This window comes from Marmota flaviventris, chromosome 12 (genome assembly GCF_047511675.1).
Source record: "Marmota flaviventris isolate mMarFla1 chromosome 12, mMarFla1.hap1, whole genome shotgun sequence".
Classification (NCBI taxonomy): Eukaryota; Metazoa; Chordata; class Mammalia; order Rodentia; family Sciuridae; genus Marmota; species Marmota flaviventris.
The window spans coordinates 67,898,765-67,919,820 of record NC_092509.1 but is presented as its reverse complement, the minus strand read 5'-3'; the positions used below and the strand labels follow the sequence as shown (position 1 = coordinate 67,919,820).

General features: G+C 37.5%; 1 protein-coding gene across 4 annotated transcripts in view; it reads left to right on the top strand.

Annotated features, from left to right (window-relative positions):
• The window catches only part of Cenpf (centromere protein F), a 69,129-nt gene that overhangs the window by 33,721 nt on the left and 14,352 nt on the right, over positions 1–21,056 (top strand). For all 4 annotated transcript variants that reach the window (XM_071600084.1, XM_071600082.1, XM_071600083.1 and 1 more), the window contains 5 exons: positions 4,670–4,795; positions 5,749–5,877; positions 9,634–9,756; positions 15,155–15,290; positions 17,654–21,048. In XM_071600084.1, coding sequence (XP_071456185.1) covers positions 4,670–4,795; positions 5,749–5,877; positions 9,634–9,756; positions 15,155–15,290; positions 17,654–21,048 — 3,909 coding nt within the window. The remainder of the gene's footprint in view (positions 1–4,669; positions 4,796–5,748; positions 5,878–9,633; positions 9,757–15,154; positions 15,291–17,653; positions 21,049–21,056) is intronic.

Sequence of the window (21,056 nt, the reverse complement as noted above, 5' to 3'; positions counted from 1 at the left end):
ATTAAGATAATTGAATTCCTGCTTGGCCAGGACTTCTTGTATGTAAGAATTACCATTCTTTTACATTTTATCTTGTTAGTTTTGTTGAGATAAAAAATCACCAAATCCTTGCTCTAACATATCTGATGAAATTTTTTTCTTAACAGATCTTGAGTTAAATTTGTTTTGAGTAGACCAGTGCTGAGAACATAAATCTGGCTTTCTTTCTATTAGTGTTCCTTCCAGGTTCCAAACACTCATTTGTTTAATGCTTTCTGGATTCCTTTTTTCTCCCAACTAGCTACAAATTCATCTTAACTGAAAATCCAGTTTGCGAAATGTTTTGCTGAAGTTGTTTTTCTGGCCTAGACATTACAACTACTTATTAAATAGAGCTAATGTAATACTGTTTTTTTTTTTTGGGTACTGGGGATTGAACTCAGGGGCACTCGATCACCTAGCCATATCCCCAGCCCGATTTTGGATTTTATTTAGAGACAGGGTCTCAATGAGTTGCTTAGTGCCTCACCATAGCTGAGGCTGACTTTGAACTCTCAATCCTCCTGTCTCAGCCTCATGAGCCGCTAGGATTACAGGTATGTGTCACCATGCCTGGATTCTAATACTGTATTCTTAAGTGAATGTTAGCTATTTTATAATATGTTTTTTCCCCCAAGTATTTGTAGACTTTGTGGGGTACAAGGCTTAAATTCATGAGAAAAGAGTGTTGGGGGGGTGGTGGCTGCAGACTTGGAATTCAGTACTCATATAAATATATTTTTAAATTTATTTATTCTAATTTGTTATACATGACAGCAGAATGCATTTCAATTTATAGTATACATATAGAGCACAAATTTTCATGTCTCTGGTTGTGCAAAAAAGTAGAGTCATGGCATTTGTGTCTTCGTACATGTACTTAGGGTAATGAGGTCCGTCTCATTCTACCATCTATCCTACCCTCATACCCCCTCTCTATCCCTCCTCTCCTTTGCCCTATCTAAAGTTCCTCCATTCCTCCCATGCTCCCCTCCCACCTCCATTATAGACCAGCATCCACATATCAGATAAAACATTTGGTTTTTGTTTTTTTAGGATTGGCTTACTTCACTTAGGATGACATTCTCCAGTTCCATCCATTTACCTGCAAATGCCATGATTTTATTCTCTTTTAATGCTGAGTAATATCCCATTGTGTATACATACCACAGTTTCTTTATTCATTTATCTATTGAAGGGCATCTAGGTTGGTTCCACAATTTAGCTATTGTGAATTGTGCTGCTATAAACATTGATGTGGCTGTGTCACTGTGTGCCTTTTCCCCCACATCCTCGTCAACACTTATTGTTGTTTGTATTCTGGAGTGAGAAATCTTAGAGTGGTTTTTATTTGCATTTCTCTAATTGCTAGAGATGTTGAACATTTTTTCATATATTTGTTGATTGATTGTATATCATCTTCTGAAAGGTGTTTGTTCAGTTCCTTGGCCCAATTATTGAACGGGTTATTTGTTTTTTTTTGGTGTTAAGATTTTTGAGTTCTTTATATATCCTGTAGATTAGTGCTCTATCTGATGTGCTTGTGGTAAAAATTTGTTCCAAATATAGGTTCTCTCCTCACCTCACTGATTGTTACTTTTGCTGAGAAGAAGCTTTTTAGTTTGAATCCATTCCATTTATTGATTCTTGGGAGTTTTAAAAAATATATGCAGAAATCTTAAAGAAGTGTACAGGGTCACATGCTACATACTTTCAAAGGACTTGAGCTCTGGACACTTATTTTAGAACACCATGGAGCATTTATGACACCTACTGATTAACTATTTTTACATGGATTGTGCATTATTGATACTAAAATGCTATTTAGAAAGGTTTATATAAAATATAAATACCTTGTAAAGGGTCTTTTTAAACCTGCAATGTCTTTTTTTTTTTTTTTAATTTTTTATTGTTGGCTGTTCAAAACATTACATAGTTCTTGATATATCATATTTCACAATTTGATTCAAGTGGGTTATGAGCTCCCATTTTTACCCCATATACAGATTGCAGAATCACATCAGTTACACATCCATTGATTTACATATTGCCATACTAGTGTCTGTTGTATTCTGCTGCCTTTCCTATCCTCTACTATCACCCCTCCCCTCCCCTCCCCTCCCCTCTTCTCTCTCTGCCCCCTCTACTGACATTCGTTTGTCCCCCTTGTATTATTTTTCCCCTTCCCCTCACTTCCTCTTGTATGTACTTTTGTATAACTCTGAGGGTCTCCTTCCGTTTCCATGCATTTTCCCTTCTCTCTCCCTTTCCCTCCCACCTCTCATCCCTGTTTAATGTTAATCTTCTTCTCATGCTCTTCGACCCTACTCTGTTCTTAGTTACTCTCCTTATATCAAAGAAGACATTTGGCATTTGTTTTTTAGGGATTGGCTAGCTTCACTTAACATAATCTGCTCTAATGCCATCCATTTCCCTGTAAATTCTATGATTTTGTCATTTTTTAATGCAGAGTAATACTCCATTGTGTATAAATGCCACATTTTTTTTATCCATTCATCCATTGAAGGGCATCTAGGTTGGTTCCACAGTCTAGCTATTGTGAATTGTGCTGCTATGAACATCGATGTAGCAGTGTCCCTGTAGCATGCTCTTTTTAGGTCTTTAGGGAATAGACCGAGAAGGGGAATAGCTGGGTCAAATGGTGGCTCCATTCCCAGCTTTCCAAGAAATCTCCATACTGCTTTCCAAATTGGCTGCACCAATTTGCAGTCCCACCAGCAATGTACAAGTGTACCCTTTTCCCCACATCCTCGCCAGCACTTGTTGTTTGACTTCATAATGGCTGCCAATCTAACTGGAGTGAGATGGTATCTTAGGGTGGTTTTGATTTGCATTTCTCTGACTGCTAGAGATGGTGAGCATTTTTTCATGTACTTGTTGATTGATTGTATGTCCTCCTCTGAGAAGTGTCTGTTCAGGTCCTTGGCCCATTTGTTGATTGGGTTGTTTGTTCTCTTATTGTCTAATTTTTTGAGTTCTTTGTATACTCTGGATATTATAAACCTGCAATGTCTTAATAGGAAAGGATTGTTGATTCTGAGATGGGAGTAGTGGAATCTGTTGCAGTTTGAGGGAATGCCAGTAGAGGGCACCAAGGGTTCATTAGTAGTACATGTAGGTTTTGTATATGTTTTTTTTTTTCTTTTTTCCCTGAGAATTGTCAATCATCCAAATTTTAGGCCATCATCTGGGCAGTGATTTGTGTCTGAGTTTTTTACTGTTATATCTTCAGTGCCTATAACAGTTCATAACCTAAAGTTCATAACCCAAGTATTGTTGTAATCTCTGTAATACTCTTTCTTGGGCATTTAAAAACTCAAGGATGATATAAAAATAATGACAAAAGTGTCATAATGTTCAATGTAGTGGACTGGTTTGAACCACTGGTTCAAAATTTTGCTGTTTAAATTTGATATTTTTAAAGTTCTGATATTTCCAAAATCATTTAGTCATTATTGACCAACTCTACACTTTTTATCTCTGGTTACTTAATAATTGGTGTCTGACTGGTCTTCCAGCAAAGTGTTATATAGTGTTTTCTTTTTCTCTGAATTCCCAGTTAAATTTCTAATATTTCTAATAGCTATAAATTAGACTATGAAGAGTCTTAGAGAAAAAAATCATAGAGAGATTTGCCAACTTGGGACACATTTCTTTTGGAGTGAAGAGTTCCTTTCCACCAAGACAAAGTTTTCTTATTATCCCCTGGGTCCTTAGAGTGGTTTTAGAGGGCAGTTTAAGGATTTGAGTACAAGGGGATGATACAGAGGAATGGATTTCACCACTTAAAGAATTACGACTCTTTTGTTCCAATCTGTTTTTAGAAGAGCATTCTAAATTTTCATGTAGTTCACATTTTCGAATTTACTTTATGGATAACTAGGTATTAGGAAGGCAGTAGAATGTTCTTTGTGTTGCTTATAGCAGTTTGATTAAAAACAAGTTGTGGGGCTGGGGTTATGGCTCAGAGGTAGAGTGCTTACCTAGCATGTATGAGGCACTAGTTTCGACTTTCATCACCACATAAAGTAAAATAAAGACATTGTGTCCGCCTATAACATTGTGTCCACCTATAACTAAAAAAAAAAAAAAAAAAAAGGAATTAAACAAACAAACAAAAAACCTAGTTGTGATATTCTTGAGCCCTGTGAACCCTCAGAAATGTAAAGTGGCATAGTGGGAGCCACATTGTGGAAAGAAGGATTTTAATATTTAAAATTTCCTGCAAGATCCATTATGCTTGAAAGAGACTATCAGAGAAAGTTAATGGGCACCCTCTAATTACTGGGTCAACACCATTACCTTTTAACCTCTCCTTCCCAGCAGCAGTATGTTAGATGAATCATTAGACATCCTGTCTCAGTTTTCATAGTATGAAGTTATTTATTTAAATGGGTTAATTCTTACATACTTGCTAATATTTCCCAAATATAGATTTTATATGTGCTGAGATATAGTGGTTTTTGTATTTGGCTGATAGGTTCAAACCCAACTTTTTATGAAATAAAAAGATCAAAACAATGGTAAACTTAAAACAGATTTTGGGGCTAAGATTTTTTTCTAAAAAACAAAATATTTGCTTCTTTCCTTGAATAACTTTTCTTTGGTGTCAAACATTTTTATCTGTTAGTGTACTGCATTGGAACAAAAGTTGAAAAAATTGACTGAAGATTTGAGTTGTCAGCGACAAAATGCAGAAAGTGCCAGGTGTTCTCTGGAACAGAAAATCAAGGAGAAAGAAAAGGAGCTTCAAGAGGTAAGGCAAATGGGTTCACAAAGAGTGTGTCTGAAAGGCTCTTGTGGAGTCTGTGTTCTTGAGAAGTTTGATTACTTGGAAAGAGAAGCAGTTTGTCATAATTTGGGAAATCATTAGAGGGAAATGCTTTGTGGACAACAGGTCACTTATTTCTCTCATGTTTCTGGTTTTGATTGGAGAGAGAGGATTAGTAGTCCAGAGTTTTCTTTTTTATTCATGTTTTCCGAGGTGCTTGAGATACTGACTAGGAACAAGTTCTGTTGCTTCTTTCAAACACTTTATTTGCAGTGAAGAGAATTACATAAGATTCTCCAGTCTGTTAAGCCTGTGGGATGGCAAATGAACTAGGAAGGTAGTTAATGCACAGGGAGAGAAGTCGGAGGAGTTAGGGCAGAAGGTGGGCTGATAGGTATTGCTGCCAGTTTGGTCCTTTCAGGCGATTTAGCTTGAGAATCTAGTCTTTTAGTAAGAGTGACTGGGAATGTTAGCTGGTATCCTATGGTTATCAGAGTTAATTGTGTCCTTTATTTTCTATCTTTTAAAATTTAAGAACATTATAAGTGGTATAACTTTGGTTTTTGATTATTTAACCCATCTTGAGTGTTTGATTGCTTGTCTGAGTTGTGATCTTTGCAGTTCAGCTCTTCTCACCTGCCTGATTCACCCAAATAGAGATGGTTAATTTAAAATGAGGGATGAGGTGGGAGTCTGCTGGGCTGGTTACCACATGGTCAACTTTTAGACTCCTTTGCCTTCCTTTCAGAGACCTGGATTTGATTGTGGGGTCCACTGCTTAGGCTGATTGAACTTGTCAGTCAGTGGATCGTTGGTTTGGCTCCCTGTTGTCTTGTGCTCTTTCTATGTAGCATTAACTGACGGGATGTTTGTGCCTCATCTTGGAATCTCCCTTGTCAATCATTGTCAGTTTGATGCATGTATCCTTTGCTTTTCAGGAACTTTCCCGTCAGCATCGTTCTTTCCAAACCCTGGACCAAGAGTGCACTCAGATGAAAGCCAGGCTTACCCAAGAGTTACAGCAAGCCAAGAATACTCTTAATATCCTACAGGCTGAACTGGATAAAGTAGGACACGAACTTATTTCTCTCTCCCTCTTTTCCTTATGCATGTTACTTCTCAGCCACAGTTGACATAAGATGTTTTTATTTTGGGGAGAAGGGGTAACTGGGGATTGAACCCAGGGCACTCAACAACTGAGCCATTTCCCCATCCCTATTTTGTATTTTATTTAGAGACAGAGTCTCACTGAGTTGCTTAGCAACTTGATTTTGCTGAGGCTGACTTTGAACTTGTGATCCTCCTGCCTCAGCCTCCTGAGCCACTGAGATTACAGGTGTGCACCATTGTGTCTGGCAACATAAAATATTTTTAAAATCAGTATCTGAAAACATAAAAGTTGTACATATGAATGGGGTACTATGCATGTTTGATACATGTGTACATTGCATATCGTTTAAATCAAGGTAGACATCCTTATCTCATTTATCATTTCTATATGGTGAAAACTTGCAAAATCCTTTTAATTTTTTGAAATATATAGTGCATTATTGTCATCATAGTCACCCTACTGTGCAATAGCACATCAGTACTTCTTTGATCTTCTGTCACTTATCACCCACTGATCAACCTCTCCCCGTTCTCCTTTCCCTTCCTCTGCTCTTCCCAGCCTCTGGTAACCACAGCTTTACTCTCAATTTGTGAGAGCAACTGTGTCATATTCCATGTGTGAGTGAAGATTCTTTTAAAGCAAAAATGTTCTATCTTCACTTTTTTTACTCATCAAAGTGGAGAGTGAACAGATCCTTTCTGATGTCCATTTTCTCATCCAGAGAAAGCAGGATGTAGAATTAGGATTTCAGATCTGAAGGTCAGTAGAGGTTTCTGAGATTCTGCTTGTTCTGGATCATGTGAACAGATGGGAACTGTCCCAAGTAATTTATGCTCTCTGATAGCTAATGCACCGGAGAGTAAAACCAATTGTCTTATTTGAAACTCACTCCAAATGTGATCTCACCTAGGTTTATAACTTTATGTCCCTGGTTTGGAGGTCTCCTCTGAACTTTAGATTTGTAGTATGTGCTTGATGTTCCACCTGGCAGTTGACAGGCATCTCGTGCTTAATGTGTTCATAACAGTTTTTTTTTTAAACTTGCTTCTTCCTTAGTCTTCCCCATCCTAATAAAGAGCCATTCCTTTCTCCACATTGCTCAGGCATATTAGAAATTGAAATCCATGTCATCTTCAATTCTTTTTCTTTCACACCTGAACCCTTTCTGTTAAAACTGCTGACTTGATTCTTATTTGTGTGTGCTCTCTCTCTCTCTCTCTCTCTCACACACACACACACACACACAGACTTGTGCATATCTGTGTATGTGGATTTATGTGTATATTTGTACGTGAATGATATAATAGTATATTTAAACTTTTGGTGTAAAAGATACAAAAGCTGCATAGAATGAATGTGAAACTCAATAAATTATTATATGAAATGATCTCTTATAAAGGTACCTATGTCAGAAGCTAGAATCTTGTGGGCCACCCTACAAAACTTACATGTGTCTCTATCTCTCTTTTAAGCATAAACCTGACTTTTTATGTCTATCTTTATACTGTATATTGAATATGACTACTTTCTGTCCCATCTGGTGCTGTAGCCTGGCCTAGGTCATCATCCATCTCTGCAGATTCCATATCTGTGGACTTAAATATCAAAAATATAAAATATATTTTTTTTGTGGCACTGGTGTTTGAGCCCAGTACACTTTACCACTAAGTTATATCCCTAACCCTTTTTACTTTTAATTTCAAAAAAATTTGGAAACAGGTGCTCCCTAAGTTGTTGAGATTGGCCTTGAACTTGTGATCCTTCTTCTTCAAGCTGCCCAAGTAGCTGAGATTATAGATATGTGTCACCATGCCCGGCTCAAAAATATTCTTAGAAAACAAAATTCCAGAACATTTCAAACAGCAAAACATGAATTTGCTGTGCATCAAGTGCTATCCTGAATCCACACGAATGAGGTGGTGTGTAGATGCGTCCTGCTGTAGCCTCTACCACATCACAAGTCCTGTTTCTGCAGCACTCATTATTTGAGGGTTGCTTGCCTTGCATATGTTTCACATACTATATAGTTAATCCTGTGATGTACTGAACCATACGTACTTTTATCCTTGTTATTCCTTGAATAATATAGTTTAACACCTATTTACGTACCATTTAGTTTGTATTTGGCACTATAAGCAATTGAAAGATGATTTAAAGTGTATGAGAGTATGTGCATAGGCAAATACTACCATGTTCTAATGTGAGGGACTCACAGCTTCTGAGATTTAGGTACCCTTGCTAACACCAAAGGTCAATGAGTGTATGGTATTCCAGTCCTTTTCTTATCTTTACTTTTTTCCTGTTTTCTCTGAGTTCTCCAAACTTTACCTCTTTTTTCTATATATTGCCCACCAAATGATGTCAGAGGCTCTCATAACGGTGTTTTAATTTAGCATTTAGTTGTGACATATATTTGGTTTCCACCAGAATAGTTAACATCAATTCTTAGGATCCTTGAAGTTTTTTTTTTTTAATGAGAATAATGGATGTTTTTTAATTATAAAAATTACATATTATAATGGTAAAGTAGACAAATAGTATTCTTCCAGAATTTTTCTACGTATATATGGGTACAATTCTGCTTTTTTTTTTTTTTTTTTTAGTTATAGGTAGACACAATATCTTTATTTTATTTTTATGTGGGGCTGGATTGAACTCAGTGCCTCACGTATGCGAGGTGAGCACTCTCCCTCTCTGCCACAATCCCAGCCTCCAATTCTACTTCTTGAAAATACAAATAAAGGCATAGGGCATGATTTGTGCTCCATCTTATTTTTTCAATTAATATGTCTTGGTCATATTTCATATCAGGACTGTGGATCTATCTGAATTGTAACATTGGTTATATGGAACTTGAGCAAATAGCTGTATCATTACTTACTTTGCCAAGTGATTTTTTTAAACTTTATTCTAATTAGTTGTCCATGACAGTAGAATGCATTTTGATGCATCATACATTTTTCTGGTTTTACATGATGTAGAAATCACACTGGCAGTGTAATCATATGTACTCCCTTCTGTCTAATGCAAAGTACCTTGAACTTATTTTATTTATTGTGGGGGTACTTGGGATTGAACTCACTGAACCACATCCCCATCCATTGCTGAGGCTGGCTTTGAACTCACCATTCTCCTGCCTCCAACTCCAGGGCCACGGGAATACAGGTGTGATCCACTGCTCCTGGCTTGAACTTTTTTTTATTTAAGAATGAAATTGTGGTATAAAGGTGTATTAAGAATTGTAATGCAAATAATAATAATAATAATAATAATAATAATAATAATAGAGCTCATGTTAAAAAAAAAAGAGCTAGGGAGGAAAATTACCTCTAGATAGGGAATAGGGGTGGGAGGGAAAGGGAGGGAGATGGGGAATAGCTAGGACGGTATAAGGAGACGGTCATCATTATACAAAATACATGTATGAAGATGTGAATTTGGTCTCAACATACCTTATATACAAACAGAGATGATTAATGGTGGTATAAAGGTGTATTAAGAATTGTATGCAAAAAAAAAAAAAAGAACTCATGCATAATTTGGCATGAACATACTTTATATACAGAGTTACGAAAAATTGTGCTGTGAATGGATAATTATGAATGTAATGCACTCCACTATTGTCATGTATGTAAGAAATAAAAAAAGAGAATGATTATTTACAAATAAAAAACATAAAAAGAATGCTTTTTCTTTTTCCTCCCCATTGTAGGTCACATCTGTAAAGCAACAATTAGAAAAGAATTTGGAAGAGTTTAAGCAGAGGGTCAGCAAAATGGAGCAGGCTATCCAGGCGAGTCAGATCAAGGAGGATGAGCTGAGGAGAAGCAGTGAGGTAAGTAGGGGCAGAGCTGAGTATTTCTCAACTGCTGTGCAGGATGAGGTACGAGGATTAGAAGAATTTCTGTTCATCTGTCAGTAGTTTATCATAAGTGTATATATTTTTCCTTATTTGCCAGAAGTAAGTATTACAACTGTTCTATTATATAACTATGACATAGAATATGTGTTTTTTACTTTGCATTACTTGCATGCATCTAGCATTTATAAGAAAATATGATTTGTATTGAGAACATAGACTCAGTTGTTTTTTAGAATCATTCCACCTGGGAGGTAGAAGAAAGAAAAGAAAGGAGTGGATTTTCTGAATGGAAAGAAACAGTACTGTTGTCGTAAGCTATTGATTAAATCCCTTCACTAAGGGTTGGCTTTTGAGTTAGGTAATATTAAAAACCTGTAGAAAGTCATATATTTAAATAAAGAAGAAAAGTAATGACAGTGTATAGATTTAAAATTCTTATAAAAAATCGAGAAGCTGGAGGTGTAGTGCAGTGGCCGAGCACTTGCCTAACATAAGTGAGGCCTTGGGTTTGATACACAGTACCACCACCAAAAAAAAAAAAAAAAAAAAATCATTATCAATTGTATTTTATTACTCTGTCTTCAAAACTAAACACCAATCTTGGTGTTCAGCATGTGCAAACACTGGTAAACATTGTTTTTGGAGATTCCTGTTTATCCTACAGAATGGTGGATAAGGGTCTCTAGGTGGTGGTGTGGATGCCAGGAGTACCCCAGTGTTTCTACTGATAAGATTTTGTTCATGCATACATGGTTTCTTTCTGAATTTATTTAGTGTCCTAGACTTTATTTAAAGGGCTTTAAACAGGCAATACACTGAAACAATTTGAATAGAATCAGTATTGTAACTTCAGAAGGAGGAGCAGCAAAATAGAATCAGTATTGTAACTTCAGTGGAGGTTTCTTTCCCCTGGGACATAATAGGAAAGAATATTTTCCTGCTTATTTAAATGTTCTGTGATCAGTATTTAGATTATAAAGATTAAAGAAAAAAATTCTCTATAAAGCATAGTTCCTTATACAGGTGATGAAAATCTAAGTGTACTTTCCTCCAGGGCTTTGCAGAGTGTGTCACAGTTGTGAAATCAGAACATCTGTCATGGTGAAGAAGTGGTTATTTCAGCAGGTAGCTATGAAGGGGGAGCACTGCTGGAAAGGTGGGCCTCCCTCCTGCAACCCGAGAAGAAGGAACTTCACATCCAGTGATGGTTTTTCAAATGGAAGTGTTTGTTGCAACAAAACAAATGTTTGCCTTTTGGCCAGTGGGGAGCAACCAACAGATGCTTCTGCTAACATTTCCACAGGCAGACTGGCATCGACTCTTCCCTCTGTGAGCTTCTCTTTCAGCCAGAAACTCTTCTGCGACTCCTCTGGCTTCCCGGAGGAAACATTTTGTGAAAGCAATCTTCTGGTCAAGAGAGTCCAAACACTTTTCAAGTGGCATGCTAGGCTGAGTCATAGTACTGGGCTGGATGTCATCATGCAGGTGTTTCTGAAGACTTGTGCATCTTTGCAGGGTCTGGCTGTCATTTGTAGAGCTGTCTCCAATGAACTCCCCCTATCCTCAGTTACATGCATATCATGTTTCACTTATATTTCACTGATTTCTGTCACATAAGGGTAGTCAGTCATGTGTGGAAAGTACCTAGCACAGGGCCTGGGAATGAATTTAGTGTTTTTCTTAATTGATGTATATGATCACATGTGTCTTTCAAAAATAACATCATGAATTGACAGGGGTCAGCTGGCACTTGTCCTTTGAATTGGGATTGGGATCAGATAAGTGACTTATCAGTAAGAGTGATGGTATGATGCTGGTTGCAGTAGTGCACACCTATAGTCCAAGTGACTAGCAAGGCTGATGCAGGAGGATTGCATGTTGGAGGCCAGTCTGGGCAATTTATCGAGCCCCTGTCTCAAAAAAGACTGGGGATATAGTTCAGTTGTAGAGCATCCATAGGCTTAATCCTCGGTACTGCAAAAAAGAAAAAAAAAAGAAGTGGTGGTAGGACTGGGGGTATAAATGGTGGTGTCTTTGGAGGGAGCGAGGTCTGAATTTGCATTGCTTTTCTGCCACTTACCTTCTCTGTAACCTTGAGTTGGTGACTTAGCTTTTCTGAGGGACAAATAATACCTTTCACTTTTCAAGGCTATATTCATGATTAAATTAAATATTGTACATAAAATCCTTGGCTCCATGCCCAGCACAAAAATGCTCAGTAAATTATTGTAACCCACCTGCTCATTGCTTTGGCCTTCACATCTATTAGGGCCATTTTGATGTTAACACTGTTTGCTGTCACCTATAGGCACAGAAGGTCATGACCAGGGGACAGTGCATTTGAGATTTTTCATATTTAAAAATTTGCCTGTTCTATTATACTACCACTCTGGGTGTCTTTCCATATCTAATTATAAGTAAGTACAAACAAGTTTAGCAAACGCTTATAGGTTTTGGATGCTGAAACAATGTGACAGTTGTACTGAAATTTTCCTTGTTCGTGTTTAGTAAACTAATATGCTGCTCACAATGAGAAATTATCAGTGCTGGAAACGTGATTTAATGGCCCAACCAAGGGTAAAGTTAACATTTAGTATCAAAGTGAGTGGAGGGTTTAGATGGACTGCTTATCTGGAACCCAGTGCCAGCCCCCATTGCATTGGGGTTTGGCAATAAAATCCCATCATTTGACAGGCAAGATGAGGGAACACTTGCTTGGGGACCTTTCTAAACATAGGGATCTGTATTGTACTAGATACTCTAAGGAGCTCAGTCTGGCAGGCAAGAATGATGAGGTGGAAGGGGAAAAGCGCATCTTCTGCTTTCATTTCATAGTCACATAGAGACTTCACCCTGGCAGGGGACATATTAAGCTATATTCAGGGATGGGATCATGAAACACCGCACACTAGCTGAAATTTGTTTTGTCTGGCCCTAGGAAGTGATGCTTCCCTTGCTGCTCCTAAACCAAAGTTGATCTGGGTGGAATTGCTTGCTAAGCTCTAATGCTGGCTCCTGCTTATAGGGATTTTTGTCGTGTTTTTCCTGAGTAGTGCCCAATTTTGCAATCATGTGAGGATGCACAAGGTGCCTAGGAGAATATATCCTTGTACGCTTAGCTCATTGTTGGTAATGAGCTACCCAATCAAGTCTTAAGTGGCTGTAGCCTCGCAGAAAACTAATTGCTGATGGATGGCAGCCTGCACATCCATTTTCAGATGTTCGTTTTCTAAATTCTGGCCTTTTAAAATTCTTGGGTTGGTCATAGCTGTGGCATTATAAGCCTGCTGAGTCCCAGGGTTGGCTGAACATTTTTTCATTAGAAACAAATATTTACGAAACTAGTGCCAGAATAGAGAAAGACACTCTAAATCTTTCCATTGAGCTTACTATTCACTTAAATGTCTCCAGTTATGGACAGAGAAGAATGGAGATCAACAGACACATACCATAAATTACCCCTTGCCTTGCTGGTCCCTTCCCTCCCTTTTCTCCTTTTTATTACCTTTCTTCCTGTTGGGATGTCTTCTCAGCTTTGTCAGTCCCCCAAAGATTAGATGTGATTTGATTTGATTAATTTTTTAGGGTGAGAATATTTTCTAGGCTGTAAAATAAAAGTGGTAAGTCAACCCAGGTAGTTATGTTCTAGTTAGTCTTAAAGTTGACCTTATTTGCTATTGATCATGATCTTGCAAATTAAACTTTGGAAAGAAAAAAATAATAATAAAGCTCCATTACACTTGTCAGAGCACTTCCATCTGTGATCTCATTGACTGGGAGATTTTACTGAGCCTGAAGAACAAACAAGGGATTACATTTTCTGTGGTTTAATGATGCTAACTTAAATCAATAACATTATTTCACCTTCATGATCTTTCTTTGCAAAATTTAACACTGACTGATGTGAGTTAGCCTCTGTCTAGAGTTCACTGGACAGTCAGCCCTTTAGTTCTGATTGATATCTTAATTTGACAGAGTGAGAGTTTTGCCATGGAAGAAAGGCAGGAATAGGATGTGGGAGACAGGAGTATAATACCGATAACAGGTTCTGTCTCATTTTAATGAAGAAATGAATGTATATACATGAACAGAGCAGCTGCCAGCAAGTTTTCAAGTACTTTCTACTAGCCAGATTCTCCCTCTTCTTGAATTTGGCTTTGTTGCATCAGTACCCATCTGCTGGTAGTAACCAGACTGATAATTGAAGGCAGTCTTCCAACACAGCTTTGCCAGGGCCATCTGTTTTCAAACGGTGCTGTAGGATTTTGGAGGATGGGTCTTAATTGTTTCTTTAAGATTCAGAAATTTCCCTCTGCTTCTCAAGAAAGGTATTTTTGAAAGGCAGTTTTTTAAAAACATTAGCCTTTTTCCTCACTCAAAAGATGTGAGGCACTTGGTTCTGTCAGTTTATAATGATATCTGCTAATTCCATGTGGTCCAGAGTGTGGTACATAATATAGGTTGAGATACTTATCAGCATAAAAAACTATGATAAGTTTCAAGTAGGTATAGAGTATTCATAATGTTTATTATATGAGTCCTATGTGGTTAAGGAGTAATCATGCTTTCATTTGGCATGTAAATATTGCTTAGTTTTTAAGATCAGAGGTCTCCCGAGATAATGGGTTGGAACTGTATATGTATGCATCTCTGCTACCTTATTGCACACAGATGCATGGGTACTTATTTAATCAAACAGCCAATGAATCTGTTTTCATTGTGAGAGCTCAAATTCTCCTATATGGAATTAATTATTCGTCTACTCCCCAACCTTTGCTTTTTCACCCACACTCAATGTCTGTTTGGTATTTGGCACGTTCTGGTGGGTATTCAGTGATTATTATTATTATTATTTATATTTGTTCTTCTCATAATTACATCCCAGCATCTTGAACATTGTATATTTTCTTGATGAAAATGTTTCTTGAAGGTAATTTTACTCATAAATACATTCCCCAACAATAAACCTTTAGATGGTTTTATAATGAAAAGTAAAAATTTATCATGCGAATAATTTGTTTTAGGAATGCATCAACTCTTTGCAAAGATATATTTGATAAGAACTTGGAACTTTTGTCCTTGAGGATCTTGTAAACAGATTTTTCCATGTAAGCTAACTCTTTAGCAGGTATAAGCACAACAAGACAGTGCAAAGAGATACATTTTTTTTTTTTTTTGAAGGAAAAAGATTATCATCTGTTTGGCTTTGATTTCAATTCATGACATTTGATTCAAGGAAGAATGTCTATCTTCATGAGGTTCTTGAAGGGAGAGATATACAAACAGTTCTGCTAAGGACCCTTATGAAGGCAGAAGTCATGACTTGTTTGAGCATTTGTTTTTATTGTAATCAACTTAATGTGTATTTTAGGAAATGAAAAAGGAAAATGGCCTCCTTAAGAGTCAGTCTGAGCAAAGGGCCAGAGAAGTCTGCCACCTGGAGGAAGAACTCAGGAAAGTCAAAGCGAGTTTAAATCAGAGCCAGAATTTTGCAGAAGAAATGAGAGGTGAGTAAACTTAGTATTTTAGTTAGTTCTCTAAGTTATTACCCCAGTGAAGGAGGATGGATGACTTTAACATATTAAAGAAACTGAATTTTATAATATATTCACCCCAAAAGATCCTGTAGATGATGTGGGAAAAGTATTCTCTCTTCCACTTTTTAATTTCCAGAGGAATAGTTGTACTTTAAAAAATGAATGTTTTGAGTCCTTGAATGCATGGTTTTCACCACTTTGAAACCAGAGGGTAAATATTTCCCACAGGAAGCTCAATTGTCAGTGCCGTCTCTCGTCCCAGTGTTGTTCTTTTTGTCCAAAGTGTGTTTGCCCATTACCTCCATTTCCCTTAGAATGGAAAAACCCCTATGTTTAGTGTATGTTTTCCAAACCCTGTAATGACTATTTGCATTTTTTTAATTAAAAAATTTTTTTAATATTTACTTTTTTTAGTTGTCAATGGACCTTTTATTTATTTATTTATACGTGGTGCTGAGAATGGAACCCAGCGCCTTGCACATGCTAGGCACGTGCTGTACCACTGAGCTACAACCTCAGCCCTGACCATTGCAATTTGAATAACTTATTTGACTGAATGATTTTTTTTTTTTTTTTAATTTTGACTGAATGATTTTATTTCCTGACTTTAAAGTCAAGGAATTATCTATATACACCAAATGAACCCATCAATTGTTTCTTTTTTGTCTGTGCTATGTTTTTAAAGTATATATATATATTTTCTTCTCTGGGGTGTCTGCATGTCTGGGATTTCTTCTCAAAGAAATCTGACCCATGAATATGTGTCAATGTCCCCATGACTATTCTATTTGTGTGTTTGTTTGTTTATGCAATTGGGTCTTCCTGTGTTGCCCAGGCTGGTCTCGAACTCCTGGGCTCAAGTTATTCTCCTGCTTCAGCCTTATAAGGAGCTAGGACTACGTCTGCTGAAGATGACTTTCATTTTCCAGTAGGCAAAAATGCCAGTTTTTTAGCTTTCCTGAAGGAAAATTGTAACAGGGTGTAACGGTTAGGACACTTTTAAGTGTTGTTTACCAGTGTCATTATTGGAGGGCCTTCCACATAGAGCAAATTTTGGATCATTGCTCCACAAGCCATTAATGCCTAGTGATAGATTTGAGACTAGCAGGTTAGAAATGTGTATGATTATCATTCAGTATTGCTTCTGAGAGTGTAATACATGCTGCCTCTGTTGTACTGTTGAGGTTCTAAACTTTTTTCCTCCCCCAACATACTTGAGGAATATGAAGCCTTCTCATCACTGTTCTATGAACACATTATGTTTATCCCCCACTGCGAGGGGCTGTGGGTAGAGGTGAGGCATTGGGCAGAAAACAAGGTCATGAAAGCTTCCAGATGATTCTCATATCCTCTTGTCATCCTTACTGTGAGAAGCTGAACTGTGGGTGATATTGTTCTCCAAGATTACTTATAGGCCTTGAGAGTTAACTGATATGTAGCGTGATGAACTTGTAGCTAAAATGGTGTTGTGAGTTTTTGAGACATCAGAATTACCACAGTGTGATTTAGGATATTTCAATTTTAGTTCTATTCTCCTAGTTTTCTTGGAATAAATACATCAAAATATGGGGAAAATATAGATATACACAAAGAAAAAGAAGTAAAGAAGTGCTCAAGAAAATATCCTCTTGGTATTTTATATAGCACTGTTATTAAGCTGCTTAAAAGATGACTTAGTGTGATACTATCCTTAAAATGAGCCCTTTCCTCACTGTCTTTATATAAACTTAGATAATTATTAGGTGACCTGCTTTCCAAGAGGGATATAGCAATAATGTTTTATCATTCAGTATTTTTACAAGGCTTAAGAAGTTATTTATTTGTTTCTTTTTTTTTTTTTAATGTCAGTACTGGGGATTGAACTCAGGGCTTTATGCATGCTAGGCAAGCACCCTGCCACTGAGCTATATTCCTAGCCCTTGCTATGTTATTTTGAGACAGGTTCTCCCTAAGTTGCCCAGGTTGGCCTTTAAATTACAATCCTCCTGCCTCAGCCTCCAGAGTTCCTGGGATTTCAGGTGTGTACCACTGTACATGGCTAGAGGGTAGAATTCTTTTTTTTTTTTTTTTGGTACCAGGGATTGAACCCAGGGCCACTTAACTACCAAGCTACCTCCCCAGGATCCCCCACCCCCTTTTAAAAAAATTTTTGAGACAGGTCTTGCTAGGTGGTTAGGGCTTCACTAAGTTGCTGAGGCTGGCTTTGAACTTGTGACTTTCTGCATCAGCCTCCTGAGCCACTGGGATTATGGGCGTATGCCACCATGCTTGGCTAGAATTCTTATAGAATAGATAAATATTAAAACATTGACAATTTTTTCTTTTTAAACTAGCTAAGAATACCTCTCAGGAAACCATGTTAAGAGATCTTCAAGACAAAATTAATCAGCAGGAAAACTCCTTGACCTTAGAAAAACTGAAGCTTGCCTTGGCCGATCTGGAAAAACAACGGGACTGTTCTCAAGACCTTTTGAAGAAGAGGGAACATCACATTGAACAACTGACTGATAAATTAAGCAAGATAGAGAAAGAATCCAAAGCTTTATTGAGTGCTTTGGAGTTAAAAAAGAAAGAGTATGAAGAACTGAAAGAAGAGAAAACTCAGTTTTCTCATTGGAAAAATGAAAATGAAAAACTATTAAATCAGTTGGAATCAGAAAAGGAAAGCTTGCAGAATAAAATCAATCACTTGGAAACCTGCCTTAAGACTCAGCAAATAAAAAGTCAGGAATACAATGAGAGAGTAAAGACCCTGGAGATGGAACGAGAAAGCCTAAATGTTGAGATCAGAAACCTTCACAATGTGATAGATAGCAAGACCACGGAGATAGAGACACAGAAAAAAGCTTATGTAGAACTACAGCAGAAAGCTGAGATCTCTGATCAGAAGCATAAGAAGGAAATAGAAAATATGTGTCTGAAAACTTCAGAGCTTACTGGGCAAGTTGGAGATCTTGAACACAAGCTTCAGTTACTGTCAAGTGAAATAATGGACAAAGACCAGCATTACCAAAACTTGCATGCTGAATATGAGAACCTCAGGGAACTCCTCAGATCCAAGGATTCTAATCTGGTGTCGAATGAGGATCATCACAGAAGTTGTTTGGTTTTTGAACAGCAGCCTACAGTGAATAATTCCTTTGCAAATCTAACAGGGGAACAAGGAACCATGCTTTCCGAAATAAACAAATGCCACTTAGGTGCAGACCAAAGTCCAAAGCATTCAGCTCTCTTACAAAACAGAGTTGTTTCACTTGAATTTTCCTTAGAGTCTCAAAAGCAGATGAACTCAGATCTGCAGAAGCAGTGTGAAGAGTTGGTGCAAGTCAAAGGAGAAATAGAAGAAAATCTCATGAAAGCAGAACAGATGCATCAAAGCTTCGTGGCTGAAACGAGTCATCGCATTAGTAAGTTACAGGAAGACACTGCCGTTCATCAGAATGTGGTTAATGAAACTTTAGTTGCCCTGGAGAACAAGGAAAAGGAGTTGCAACTTTTGAAAGAACAACTAGAAGCTGAGCAAGCAGAGATTCAAGAATTAAAAAAGAGCAACCATCTACTTGAAGTCTCTCTAAAGGAGCTACAACTTTTATCTGAAACCCTGAGCTCAGAGAAAAAGGATATGAGTTCCATCATTTCTTTAAGCAAAAAAGAAATTGAAGAATTGACCCAAGAGAATGGGGTGCTCAAAGAAATTAATGAAACCTTAAGTCAAGAGAAAATGAACTTAATCCAAAAAAATGAGAATTTTTCCAGCTGTATAGAGGAACGAGAGAAAAGCATTTCAGAGTTATCTGATCAGTATAAGCAAGAAAGACTTCTTTTACAACAGAGATGTGAAGAAACCGGAAGTGCATTGGAGGATCTTCGTGAAAAATACAAAGCAGTGCAAGAAAAGAACTCTGAATTAGAATGCTTACTAAAGGAATGCACTGGCATTTGTGAAGACAAAAAAACTGAATTGGAACAGCTAAAGGAAGCATTTGCAAAGGAACATCAAGAATTCTTAACAAAATTAGCTTTAGCTGAAGAAAGAAACCAGAAACTAATGCTAGAGTTGGGGATAGTACAACAAACTCTGAGATCTGAGATTACAGACATCCAAAACAATTCTCAGAATGAGGCTAATGGTTTAAAACAAGAAATCATGACTCTAAAGGAAGAACAAAATAAGCTGCAAAAGGAAGTCAATGACTTATTACAAGAGAATGAGCAACTGATGAAGCTGACAAAGACTGAGCTGGAACAGCAGCATCCAGATTTGGAAACAATTAGGGACTCTGTGAAAGAAACGGAGAATGAGATAAATAAATGTGATTTTCAGCTTCACATGGATCTTGAAGTTAAAGACATTGCTCCAGGCAGTTGTACTACACAGTTTATACAATTAGAAGCTTTGGTGAAAAATATGGAATTGAAACTTCAACAAAGTGAGAAGGAGAAAGAGTACTTGCAGCAGGAATTACAGACAATTAGAGGAAAATTAGGAACTGGAAATTTGCAAGATGATCAGCCACAGGAAATTAGTGGCCTTAAAGACTGTGAAATAGATACAGAAGAAAGGTACCTTTCGGTGCTTCATGAATTGTCAACCAGTCAGAATGACAATGCACAGCTTCATTGCTCTCTGCAGACAGCAGTGAACAAGCTGAATGAGCTAGAGAAAATGTGTGAGGCACTGCGGGCTGAAAAGCTGGAACTGGTATCTGAGCTTAATGATTCAAGATCAGAGTGTATCACAACGAGTAAAATGGCAGAAGAGGTAGAGAAACTAGTAAGTGAAGTTAAAATATTAAATGATGAAAATGGTCTTCTTCAAGATGAGTTAGTGAAAGAAATGTCAGATGGTGAATTTGGTGAGCAACAAAACGAGCAGACGTCATTGTCCTTGAATCCTTTGGATGACAGTAATTCCTATGAGCGCTTGACCTTGTCAAATAAAGAAGTTCAAATGCATTTTGCAGAATTACAGGAGAAATTCTCATCTTTACAAAGTGAACACAAAATTTTACATGATCAGCACTGTCAGATGAGCTCTAAGATGGCAGAGCTACGGTCCTATGTTGATACATTGAAGGCTGAAAATTCGGCTTTGTCAGTGAATCTGAGAAACTTGCAAGGTGAATTGGTAAAGGACTTGAAGCCAGAACCTGAGGAGGGGCGTAATCTGTCACTGTCCTTCTCTTGTGTGACAGACAGCCCTAGCCTGACAAGTTTTGGAGAATCCTCTTTTTACAAAGATGTTTTAGAACAGACTGGAGACCTTTCTCTCTTGAGTAGTTTAGAAGGGAGTATTTCAGCAAACTTGTCTAACATAGATGAAGTATCTTGTAGCCGTCTGGAGGAAAATCTGGCAAAGAAAGAAATCCCAACTGCCCCCATGAAGAGTGTGGAAGAACTTGAGACCCTCTGTCAGGTGTACTTGGAATCCCTCAAGAATCTGGAAGAGAAAATCAAAAGTGAAGGGATTCTGAAAAATAAAGAAATTCAAGAGCTTGAGCAGTTATTAAGTTCTGAAAGGAAAGAGCTTGATTGTCTCAGGAAGCAGTATTTGTCAGAAAATGAACAGTGGCAGCAAAAGCTGACAAGTGTGACTTTGGAGATGGAGTCCAAGTTGGCAGCAGAAAAGAAGCAGACGGAACACCTGTCACTTGAGCTTGAAGTAGCACGACTCCAGCTGCAAGGGCTGGACTTAAGTTCTCGGTCTTTGCTTGACTCTGAAGTAGAAGTAAGTAC